Source organism: Sapajus apella, unplaced genomic scaffold, assembly GCF_009761245.1.
Source record: "Sapajus apella isolate SASKATOON/1434 unplaced genomic scaffold, GSC_monkey_1.0 scaffold14, whole genome shotgun sequence".
Classification (NCBI taxonomy): Eukaryota; Metazoa; Chordata; class Mammalia; order Primates; family Cebidae; genus Sapajus; species Sapajus apella.
In genome coordinates, this window is record NW_022436954.1 from 10,314,494 (window position 1) to 10,326,538 (window position 12,045).

Consider the following 12,045-nt stretch of genomic DNA (forward strand, 5'->3'; position numbering starts at 1 on the left):
CTCAATCCGTCTCACTTGCGGTCCTCTATAGCCCGCAGGCTTGCTGAAAGTGCCCCACTTCCTTCCTCATAGTAGCCTCTGCGCAATCCGAATTGCATAGTGAATTTCCCTGTCACTCAGGAGCCTGGGCAGGGCTTGACCCCTAGTTCAGTTACCAGCAACCAGTCTTCCTCCACCTTCCTGCCCTAACCCCCACTGGGTCTCAGTCTCTGCATCTGTGAAGTGGCTGAGCACGTCCAAATGACGCAGGCCGCCTTTCCACTTCTTTCTACCCACGGCGCCTTGGAGTTTGATTGGTAGAGGATGAAGCCACAGCGGGATCCTGGCGAGAAGTGAAACTGAAAGAAAAAATTCCTCCTGGCTCTAGGGAGGCCGGCAGAGGGGGTTTGGAGTAACAGGCAGAGGTAGAGGAGGAGGGAGGTTTTTAGAAAGCTGACCCGGCAGGAGCTCTGGGACCCAGGCTTTCACTTCTCCTAAACACCCAACTGCGCCATGTGATGCAGGCCGGCGACTGCGGATAGGGCCAGTGAAAGGGGAAGCCGGGGCAGCCCAGAGTTTCTCAAGAAGCAGAGAGACAGAGGCTGAGCCTGGAGGGAGGGCTGGAGGGGCCTGGGAGGGGAGTGGAGGCAGTGGGGGTTAGGGGGACAGGGAGAGGTAGAGAAGACGGCAGGGGCAGCAGGGTCACTGGGGCAGAGGGAGCCCCTACCCCACCCCCAGGGCAGGCCAGCTGTCCTAAGGAGAGGGGACAACAGGAAGGGGCGACAGACGGGGAGGCCGGGGGAAAGAGGAGGCGGAGGGGCTTCGAGGTGGAGCAGGGAGGGTGGCAGTGTGAAGCAGAGGAGGGGGAGCACAGAGAGGAAGGGTTGGGGTGGGGGGGGGGGTTGAGGATTAGGGAGAAGGTGGTAGAGTCCGGGTAGTGAGCAGAGAAGGACTAGAAGGGTAGGGCAAGAAAGGGAGAGGGGACACGAGCGGTGAGAGAGGAGGGCCAGCCCGTTGGGTGTGGGAGAGCAGAGGAGAGCCGCGGGGGGCCCGGCACGGAGCCAGGATGCCCGCGCCGCGCGCCCTGGGGGAGCGTCGGCCGCTGCTGCCTCGTGGCACGCGGGGCCCTCGACGGTGGCGGCGGGCGGCGGGCGCCGCGGTGCTCCTGGTGGAGATGCTGGAGCGCGCCGCCTTCTTCGGCGTCGCCGCCAACCTCGTGCTCTACCTCAACAGCACCAACTTCAACTGGACCGGCGAGCAGGCGTCGCGCGCCGCGCTGGTGTTCCTGGGCGCCTCCTACCTGCTGGCGCCCGTGGGCGGCTGGCTGGCCGACGTGTACCTGGGCCGCTACCGCGCGGTGGCGCTCAGCCTGCTGCTCTACCTGGTCGCCTCGGGCCTGCTGCCCGCCACCGCCTTCCCCGACGGCCGCAGCTCCTTCTGCGGAGAGATGCCCGCGTCGCCGCTGGGGCCCGCCTGCCCCTCGCCCGGCTGCCCGCGCGCCTCGCCCAGCCTCTACTGCGCGCCGGTCCTCTACGCGGGGCTGCTGCTCCTCGGCCTGGCCGCCAGCTCCGTCCGGAGCAACCTCACCTCCTTCGGGGCCGACCAGGTGAGTGGGTGGCGAGAGGCCTGCCCCGGCCGACTCCCGCGGGTGTCGGGGGAAGAAGGGCTGGCCCCCAGCGTGACCCGGCACACACCACTTCCCGTGCCTGCGCCTCGTTTCCTGAAGGAAGGGGGGTGCTAGCCCTTGCAGAACATGGCAACAGCAGTGGGAACAACCATGGCTGGTTTTTCTTAATTTTTTTTTTTTTTTTTTTTGAGACGGAGTTTCCCTCTGTCGCTCAGGCGGCAGTGAATGGCGCCATCTCAGCTCACTGCAACATCCGCCTTCCCGGGTTCAAGCGATTTCCCCCGCCTCTGCCTCCTGAGTAGCTGGGACTACAGGTGCCCGCCACCACGCTTGGCTAATTTTTGTATTTTTTTTTTCTTTCTTCCTCCTACCATAAATGAAGTGTACTTTCAGTATTTTTTTTTTTTAAAGATGGGTGTCACCATGTTGATCTCGAACTCCTGACCTCAGGTGATCCACCCGCCTCCGCCTCCCAAACTGCTGGGATTACAGGGGTGAGCCACTGTGCCAGGCTGGTTGGTCTTCTTTGAGCTACTTGTAGTCCCTATGCTAAGCACTTTCACTGCTTAACTCATTTAATCCTCTTCACTACCCAGGAGATAGGAATTATTATGCCCGTTTTACAGAGAAAGACGCTGAGAGGTTTCATGGCATTAATCAACTTGTTCAAGGTAACCTGGAGAGCAGGTGGAGGAGCCGAGTAAGGGCAGCTGGACTCCGGGTCCCACCATGAGCCCCGTCTCGGTGTGTTATGGGGATGTGAGCGCAGGGCAGGAGCCAGCCAGCCTCTTCCCACTAGCAGAGCTGGAGGTTGTCAGGCCGGCTTGCTGAGATCCCAGCTCTGCCCTTCACTAGCTGGAGGCACATGGGCAAACAGCTCGACTTCTGAGCCTCCCTCTGTTCCCCTTTGGACAGAGCATGGCATATAGAATAAATGTAATACATATCTGCTCAATAAATGAGTAAATGCCAACAACACGGCTCTATTTTGATAGCTGTGCCCAGTGAGATATTAGGCAATAATTAAGACTAAAATGTAATATTATTAAAATAACCACATATAGTTGGAATGAGCAAAAGGTCTGCATACAGATAGGAGAGCAGCCGCGTGGAAAGACGAGGTGTCCACGAAAGGAAATGAGAAGGACTGTCACAGTAGTATGGTCAGGACACTGGACTCACTGCGCTTTTTTCTTAATTGTCTCAGTTTTTTAAATGTTCTTTGATTGCATATGTTATACTCATAAAAGGGACTTTTTCGAGAGGATCATTTCGTCCCATTGGAACCCACAATTCAGCACCCAGCAGTTTTCAGTGTCCTTGACAAGGAGTCACTTGTCCAGCTTGTTTAGGGTCCTTTGATGAGGACTTTGTGCCCCAGAACAGCCCTGGTCTTTTTTTCTTTTTTTGTGTGTTGGAGTCTTGCTCTGTTGCCCAAGCTGGAGTGCAGTGCTGCCATCTCAGCTCACTGCAAACTGCACCTCCCAGTTCAAGCAATTCTCCCTGCCTCAGCCTCCCAAGTAGCTGGAATTACAAGCGCCTGCCACCACACCTGGCTAATTTTTGTATTTTTTTTAGTATAGAGACAGGGCTTCACCATTTGGCCAGGCTGGTCTTGAACTTCTGACCTCAGGTGATCCACCTGTCTCAGCCTCCCAAAATGCTGGGATTATAGGCATGAGCCACTGCGCCTGGCCAACCCTGGCTATTTCTTACTTGTTGACATTCCTTCAGACCTAGAGAACCCCAATATTTGTCAGTGGGAATCTCTCATCTTCCCTTAATCCTCTTCTTTCATTGATATGCCACTAACACCCCCAACCCAGTACCCTTAACCTGTCCTTGACTCTATTGACCTCCAGAGAGCCTCACCCATCCAGTGCCCCCTGTGGCAAAACTGGTCTTCTGGAGGCCAGGCCACTGAGCAGAGCCTCTCATGGCACCAACAGTGGCAGCAGCTGCTGTACATTCTCCCCTTGGCTGGGCACGAGCTTTGGGTAGAGCAAGGGCCGGCTGTGGGGCTGCCTTGTGAAGTCAGGATCTGACCCCAGGGCAGTGCGGAAGCACCGAAATGGTATGAGGCAGGAATGGACATCACTGGATATGAGCTCTTCAAAAATGACTCTGGCTGCAGTGTAGACAGCGTATGGGTTAACAAGAGTGGATGTTTCACAACAGGGAGGAAGCTGCTGCAGGATTCAGGGGGGCAGTCAGATGGGGGATGTGGGGGTGGGTGGGACTGGTACCATCTGGCAACAGCTATACCCCAGGAGCTGCATGTTTCACACACTTGCTTATTTCAGAAAGGACCATCATCCATCACTCTCGACAAAGTGTCTGCTCATTCTAAAAGAACTCATTTATATCCTGAATGGGCTGCCTGGTCTTCCCCCTTAGTTACAATAGACATATTCATTTACTTACAATTAATAAGTACAAGTGGCTGCTTCTAATGGGTCCTATTCAATTTTTCTGCTTGAAAGTCTACAGCAAGAATTATCAGTGAGCCGGCATGCCCTTCCCTCCCCATTGCCAGAAGGACCCTTCAGAATCTCCAATGGAATGCAGTTTTAAGTGCATCTGTATGGACTATGATTTTACATTTGAAAAAGGAAGAAAAAAAAAACTTATCTTTTCCCCAATGCAACTACAGAAAGTAAAGTTTGACAAAATCTCCTTAGCTAGTGGAGCTAGAAATCTCTAGGTGGAAGGCAGTAATGAATCCTGAGGTTTGCAGCGGCATCAAAAGGTGGCTGGTTTAGCAATCTAGAGAAGCATTTATTCTCTCCATTAAAATGGCCACCAGTCCTCACTGCTTTTTAAAATGCAGATGCCCAGGTCCTGCCCCAGACCTGCTGAGTCAGGATCTGGCACCTGGGTCTGAGAGATTTGGGGGCAGCCAGTGCCCCTGACCGGAGCTAACGGACCAGAAGGGGCCTGGGGCCTGGCTGTTGCTGATTGATCTAAATCCTGGGTAAAGATTTTCAGCCCATCTGCCCTTGCTGGGAGGCCTGAAAAAAAATGTTTTTTCATCAGCGTGGAACTCGCTCTTGGGGCTGTGCCTTGGACCACCTCTGCCATATATCAGAGGGATGAAAGTTGGGTGAAAGGATGGGTCACAGTAGGCTTCTCTGCTTGCCTTTCCAAACTGCAGAGGAAATCCTCACTCACACTTCTGTTCTTTCGATAATGTGCATACATTATTTTTAATAATGTGCAACAAAACGGATATCTTCGCTGGCTTTTTTTTCTGATTATAAAAGTAATGAATGGTGTAGGTTGCTCAGTCAAAGACAAAGGGATAAATCAACCAGAAATGAACAAGTGGCATCTGAGACATCTGTTGTATGGGCTTCTCTGCGACAATAAAAAAGCAAGGTGTGTCATGGGTATGCAAAAGCAGCTAGGCCAAATGTCCTGATCTTTAGCAAGTGACTCCCAAGAGTCGCTTCATTCATTCATTCAGCAAATATTTTTCCAGCGTCTATTTAGTGATCAGAGACTAGGAAAGTGTCAGAACACCCACCACCCACTGACCCAAGAAGTGTCTCTGTAGGAGGGAGGGGTATGGGTATGGAGAGTGTCCCCGACCCCTTGGGCCCTCACAGTCGTCCCTTCCTGACTGGCAGGTGATGGATCTCGGCCGCGACGCCACCCGCCGCTTCTTCAACTGGTTTTACTGGAGCATCAACCTGGGTGCTGTGCTGTCACTGCTGGTGGTGGCTTTTATTCAGCAGAACATCAGTTTCCTGCTGGGCTACAGCATCCCCGTGGGCTGTGTGGGCCTGGCATTTTTCATCTTCCTCTTTGCCACCCCCATCTTCATCACCAAGCCCCCCATGGGCAGCCAAGTGTCCTCCATGCTTAAGCTCGCTCTCCAAAACTGCTGTCCCCGGCTGCGGCAACGACACTTGGCCAGGTAAGGAGGGACTCTGGGTGCAGGGAGCCTCCAAGCCTGGAGGAGTGCTGGACTACTCCTGGGGAGGCATGGCCCAGGTGCCAGATGTTCTGGTTCAGCTACAGTGATAGGTTTTTATGATGATCTGCTCCCCAGTGGGCTAGAACTGTCCATTGTGACTGAGGATGAAGGTCAAGGTTGTGGTGCCAGTGGTGGTATTATTGGAGGCCATCTACATATAGAATGTGTGAAAATGGGGCTGGGCACAGTGGCTATGCCTCTAATTCCAGCACTTTGGAAAGCCAAGGCTGGTGGCTACCTTGATTCCAGGAGTTTGAGACCAGCCTGGGCAACATAGCAAAACCCCATTTCTACAAACAAAACAAAACAAAACAAAAATTAGTTGGGCGCAGTGGCTCACACCTGTAATCCCAGCACTTTGGGAGGCCAAGGCGGGAGGATCACCTGAGGTCAGGAGTTCAAGACCAGCCTGACCAACATGGAGAAACCACGTCTCTACTAAAAATACAAAATTAGTCGGGCATGGTGGCACATGCCTATAAACACAGCTATTCAGGAGATGGAGGCAGGAGAATCGCTTGAACCTAGGAGGCAGAGGCTGTGGTGATCTGAGATTGTGCCATTGCACTCCAGCCTGGGCAATAAGAGCAAAACACCATCTCAAAAAAACAAAAATTAATGGCGTGTGATGGCATGTGCCTGTGGTCCCAGCTACTGGGGAGGCTGACATAGAAGGATCAGTCGAGTCCAGGAGGTTGAGGCTGGAGTGAGCTATGATGGTGCCACTACACTCCGGCCTGGGTGACAGAGCAGAAATAAAAGAAAAACTGTGAGTATGATCATGGTCTCAACAGTGCTGATGGTAACAAGGATGAGGATGACGGCGTTGGTATCTACATTAAAGGCACAAACATTGGCCATGGGGGTGACAGTGGCATTAAAGGAGGGGCTGATGGGGATGATGGTTCCGGTGAAGGTCGTTGGGATATAATATGAATAATTCCACATTACCCTGTTACTACCTATCACAGCGTCTTAGGAAATCGGCCAGACTTGCTCCCCCATTAGCTGACATCCAAGGGAGGAAAGTTCTGAGTGACTTCCTTTTGCCCCTCACCTTCCTAAATTAATTGTCTGTTTATGCTAAGCAAATCTGCCTCCAGACCTTGCAGCCAGTTACAGCTCCTGTTAGTAGGATCTAGATGAAAAAGGTGAAGAAAATGCTTTCCACAATCTGGCACGTTATTGCTTGAGGTTTGTAAGTATAGTTGTTGGGAGCAAAGAAGTGTGGTGGTTTTAATGATCTGTCACTGCCTAACAAACCACACCAGAGCTTAGTGACTTCAATGACCTTTTTACCTCCTCTCCCAGTTCTGTGAGTGACTGGGCCCAGTCTGGCAGTTCTGGTCCTCATGACGGCACTGGGGATGCAGTCATCTGGGACGTGGAAAGGGCTGGAACATCTGAGCCCACTCACACGGCTGCCGGTCAATGTGGGCTGTTGGCTGAGAGCTCAGCTTTGGCTGTTGGCCAGAGTACCTTGGTTCCCCTTCATGTGGTCTTACCATGTGGCTCGAGTTTCTCACATCACCTTGTGAGGGCTGCAAGAGGAGGGAGCATTCCAAGAATGAATGTTCGGTGGCGGAAGAAAGCAGAAGTTATGGGTCTTCTTAAGGCCCTTAAGAGGCACTGAAGTCCCAGACCACCACTTCTGCTTCTTTCTAAGAGGTCAAAACCGCCGCAAAGCCAGCAGGGAAACAACGGCAGGGAAAATAAACTCCACCTGTTGGTGGCAGAATGGCAGCACGCGCTGAAAAGGGTGGAGTTGACGGTGTCTGTCTTTAGAGATGACCACACAAGTATTATCCCTTTTGGAGTCTCAAAGGACAATGCAAGGCTCTTGGACAAAAGGAGGTCAGAAAGCTCCCAGGACAAAGGGCAAAGGGTGGAGGTTGCAGCAGGGATTGATCAATCCTGTCGCCTGCCGATGTCCCCTCTACCCCTACTGCTCCTCTCTCTAGCCCTTGTCATAGAGGTAGAGGGTTGTCACGTCGACTGTTGAGGTGGATGGACTTGGGACAGCAAGGGGGGGAAATTTTGGTGCATCCAGTCTGTGACACCGTCTCTCTCTGAGTCAGGCTTGGACTGGGACTCCCCTGGTTCCCATAGCAAGTTGATGCTATGAGCCAAAAAATCCCTTCTGACTCCTTTTGCCACGGTCTCTGGTCTTACCTCCCTCAGGACCCAGAGGGGCCACAAATCTAGAGTGGGATGAGTCTTGGCGAGGCACCTTTGCAACAAAAGAGAGGATAGGATAATATTGGCAGTGGCAGTGCCAACATTGAAAAAGAGTGATGGTGATGGGAATGGAGACTCCGTGGAGAGGATGGCTTTGCTGACAGCAGTCACCTTACTAAAGGTGATGACAGTAAGGATGCTGGCTTTGGCAATGGTGGTGATGATGGTGAAGTGGTGCTAACAGCAGGGCAGAGAGGAGGAGGGCACTGATTTCAGAGACGTCCTAATACTGGAAGGAGGATTCAGTTAGGGGACGATGATGGAAGTGAAGACGTGGCTGAGGTGGTGGGGAAGATTATGGCTGCTGTTTCTGTTTGTTTGTTTGTTTGTTTTTTGAGATGGAGTCTCGCTCTGTTGCCCAGGCTGGAGTGTAGTGGTGTGATCTTGGCTCACTGCAACCTCCATCTCCCGAGTTCAAGCAATTCTCCTGTCTTAGCCCCCTGAGTAGCTGGAATTACAGGCGCTGCCACCACGCCCGGCTAATTTTTGTATTTTTAGTAGAGACAGGGCTTCACCATATTGGCCAGGCTGGTCTCAAATTCCTGACCTCAGGCGATCCACCCGCCTCAGCCTCCCAAAGTGCTAGGATTACAGGCGTGAGCCACCGCACCCAGCCTTGGCTGCTGTTTTATCTACTACCCTGGGGTCCCACAGAGACCCTCAAGGTGCCCGACTATGGCCTGACCAGAGGTCTCCCCAGCCTGGACCTTCCCCGCAAGAGGACATCGCCAACTTCCAGGTCCTGCTGAAGATCTTGCCCGTCATGGTGACCCTGGTGCCTTACTGGATGGTCTACTTCCAGGTGAGCAGCCCTGCCCTTTTTCTCTGGGGGCCTGGCTCCCCCGTCACCACCTAGATGGCCTCAGTTCTCATCACAGAGGCGCAGGGCATGTGGAAAGGGGGAAAGCCGGGGAATAAAGCAAGTTGCTGCCCTGTACCAGCTAGCATAGGGCCTGGCGCAGAGCCATCTCAGCAATCCAGTTCCCTCGGGTGGCACAGTAAGAGGAACCCTGGAGACGCCTTCCTCCTCTATGCCACCTGCGGGAGTTGAAGTACTCGGATGGCTTTGTGCCAGGCTAGGTCCTTGAATAACTTACTGCATCTCTCTGGGCCTGTTTCCTCATGTGTGCAACAGGTGGCTTAAACGAGAGGCTTTTCCAGCTCTGCCGCATTCAGATCATCTGGCTTGGTACCTGAGGCCCAGAGAGGGTGTGTTGGTTGCCCGAGGCCCCACGGCAGGCAGGTCAGGGCAAGCTCTGTGTGTGGAGTACTTTCCAGCAGTGGTTCCGCAAACTGGCTATGCTTCAGAATCACCTGCAGAGCTTTTAAAAACATGCTCTCTGTTTTAAAAACGGATTCCAAGTCCAACCTCAGGCTACTGAATCAGAATTGCTGGGGAAGTCTCTAGTTTAAGAAGACTAGACACTGTGTCAGGCTGGGCGCGGTGGCTCATGCCTGTAATCCCAGCACTTTGGGAGCCCGAGGCAGGTGGATCACCTGAGGTCGGGAGTCCAAGACCAGCCTGACCAACATGGAGAAGCCTCATCTCTACTAAAAATACAAAAAATTAGCTGGGCATGGTGGCGCATGCCTGTAATCCAAGCTACTCGGGAGGCTGAGGCGGGAGAATCACTTGAACCTGGGAGGCAGTGTGTAGTGAGCCGAGATCCGTGTCATTGCACTCCAACCTGGGCAACAAGAGTGAAACTGTCTCAAAAAAAAAAAAAAAAAGGAAAAGAAAAACAAAGAAACTTTTCAAATGATACTGATACTCAGGGTTAAGAACTATTGCCTCCCACTCATCATATTACGCCCCAGTGGGGAGGTTAGTGGTGTGTGTGTGTGTGTGTGTGTGTGTGTGTGTGTGTGTGTGTGAGATTGTTAGGAGGGTGGGCAGCAGCTTAATGCTAGCCCCCAGGTCATAAGGTCATTGCCGTCCATACCACCTTCATAGGAACATTTGTTGGCACTCCCAGCCTGCTACTTAGGGGTGCACAGAGTATGCTTATGATGAGTCAGGGACGTGTGGTTGGGGGTGGTATCCATGGCTGATTCTCAGTCATTCCAGTCAGATACTGACCTCCTTCCATACCAGTTGGCAAATAAATGGCTGCTGCCCAGAGCAGCCCATATGCCCTCTCCTGCCCCCGCCCTTCTTGTGGGAGTCTCCTGAATCCCACTCCATTTATATGGCAACTAAACGGGCAATGCTTGGTACGGGAGGTGGCCCCTGGGCCCTGCTCCTGCAGCCGTGTCCAGAGCCACTCTGGCAAGTCCGTGTCTATGCAGTTCTTGTGTCAACCTGTGGGACTCAGCTTGGCTCCAGTGTCAGATGAGAACTCCCTGTGCGGGCAGCCATTATCTTTCCCGTTGCCACAAATATTTATCCATGCTTACTCTCTGCCGGGCCCTGGGGACCCAAATACGAATCAGACCAGCTGTGCCTGGGCTCTGGGATAAGGCTGCGCTTTGCTCACAGGCCTGAGAGCAGGGCACAGAATGCTCCCTGCCCAGCCCAGCTACCTCGGAGAAATGAGGGTGGAAAGGTGACTTTTTCCCTGAGACTGGGAGAGGGGACAGCTGTCCAGCTGCCCTGTGCTATTGCTGAGGAATGCCACCTGGGAGCTGGGAGGGGCACAGTCGGTTCTGCTCTAGCCTCACCCCTGTCTCTCTTGGCAGATGCAGTCCACCTACGTCCTGCAGGGTCTTCACCTCCACATCCCAAACATTTTCCCGGCCAACCCAGCCAACATCTCCACGGCCCTGAGAGCCCAGGGCGGCAACTACACGGTGAGAGATAAAGCATGTGTTCAGCACCCAGTTCAGCCCAGGTAGCGGCTTCCTCTGAGAAGAGGAGGATGAAACTACCATCACACTCTTCTTTCCTGGCTGCAAGGCAACCTCAGTATACAGGAAAAGCACCTGGAGGACGGTGGACTTGTGCCACGGCACAGGCATCCTGCCAAGATGCTCATTGCTCGAAAGAATTCAGGCCAGCTGCACACCCCCATGCTGCTGCTCTGAAGCAGGCCTCTTGGCCTGATTTTCACCCTAAGATCAAGCACACTCAGGCCCCTTTTCAGCTCTTCCTTGTCCCCTCTTTCCCTGGGACTCTTAGATACCTAGATCTCTGCCTTTCCCAGAACTTTCTAAACCAGTTCCTTGGCATGTCAGAGACTCATGAAATGAATGATCTTCAGAGCTGGCAGATAAATGAGAAATCTGCAATCGTACTCCATTTCCTTGCCCATGGCAGACATCACTAGTCAATCATGACTTTTTTTTTATGCTGAGCACATGAATGTTCCACAATCCACCACTACCAATTGATAAAAGTTAGAATACAAGAGGAACCTATTTGCCATCTCTTTATAATCCCACTCCCTGGTTACACAGCTGAGGAGCCTGAGTTCCGGAGAGAGGGTCACCTCGGGCCAGTCTAGAGTCCAGATCTCCCGACTGCAGCGGGCTCCTTCCACTCTGCTAGCCTGCCTCTCGTGACTTCTTCCTGCCCAGATCCCAGAAGCCTGGCTCCTCCTGGCCAACGTCGTGGTGGTGCTGATTCTGGTCCCCCTGAAGGACCACTTGATCGACCGTCTACTGCTGCGGTGCAAGCTGCTACCCTCTGCTCTGCAGAAGATGGCGCTGGGGATGTTCTTTGGTTTCGCCTCCGTCATTGTGGCAGGTGTGTGGAGGGGTGTGGGGCAGGGGGCTGGACTTGGTCTGGGCTTGCGGGGGCTGGCGCCACCGCGGGCTGGTGCTGAAGTGGTAGCCTAGGCAAGATCAGCCTCTCCCAGTGGGCGTCAGTGTTGGCTTCCCAGAAATGCAGGCTGAAAGAGACCCTCCTAACTAATCCAGCCTCCCCTCATTTTGACAGAAGAGGAAACTCAGGCCAAGAGAGGAACAGATATTTTCCCCAGTGAATTACACGCTCCTTGAAGGCAGAGACTTTTTTTTCTTTTTCACTACTGTGAATCATGCATGAGAGCCCTCAATAAAAGTGTTGAATGAATTTTGCACTTAGTGGCAAATGAAGACTTAAAAAAAAATCCTCTTTCTTCCTCCATTTCAAAAGGATCTGAAGCCATTTGCTGCAAAGTGGGGGGGTGAGTGGGGGGTGTTCAGCTAAAGAAGTCTTTCACCCTTTTGCACAAACCTGAACCCTTTTTACTTAATAGCTTTATGACCCTGAAGTTACTCAGTCTCTGAGCTGCATCTTTAA

At 52.9% G+C, this 12,045-nt stretch overlaps 1 protein-coding gene across 1 annotated transcript in view; it reads left to right on the plus strand.

Moving 5' to 3' along the window:
• The window catches only part of SLC15A3 (solute carrier family 15 member 3), a 16,368-nt gene continuing 4,323 nt past the window's right edge, over positions 1–12,045 (plus strand). Inside the window, exons 1-5 of the mRNA XM_032283265.1 lie at positions 1–1,585; positions 5,236–5,525; positions 8,478–8,625; positions 10,503–10,613; positions 11,340–11,508. Coding sequence (XP_032139156.1) covers positions 1,046–1,585; positions 5,236–5,525; positions 8,478–8,625; positions 10,503–10,613; positions 11,340–11,508 — 1,258 coding nt within the window. The 5' untranslated portion in view covers positions 1–1,045. The remainder of the gene's footprint in view (positions 1,586–5,235; positions 5,526–8,477; positions 8,626–10,502; positions 10,614–11,339; positions 11,509–12,045) is intronic.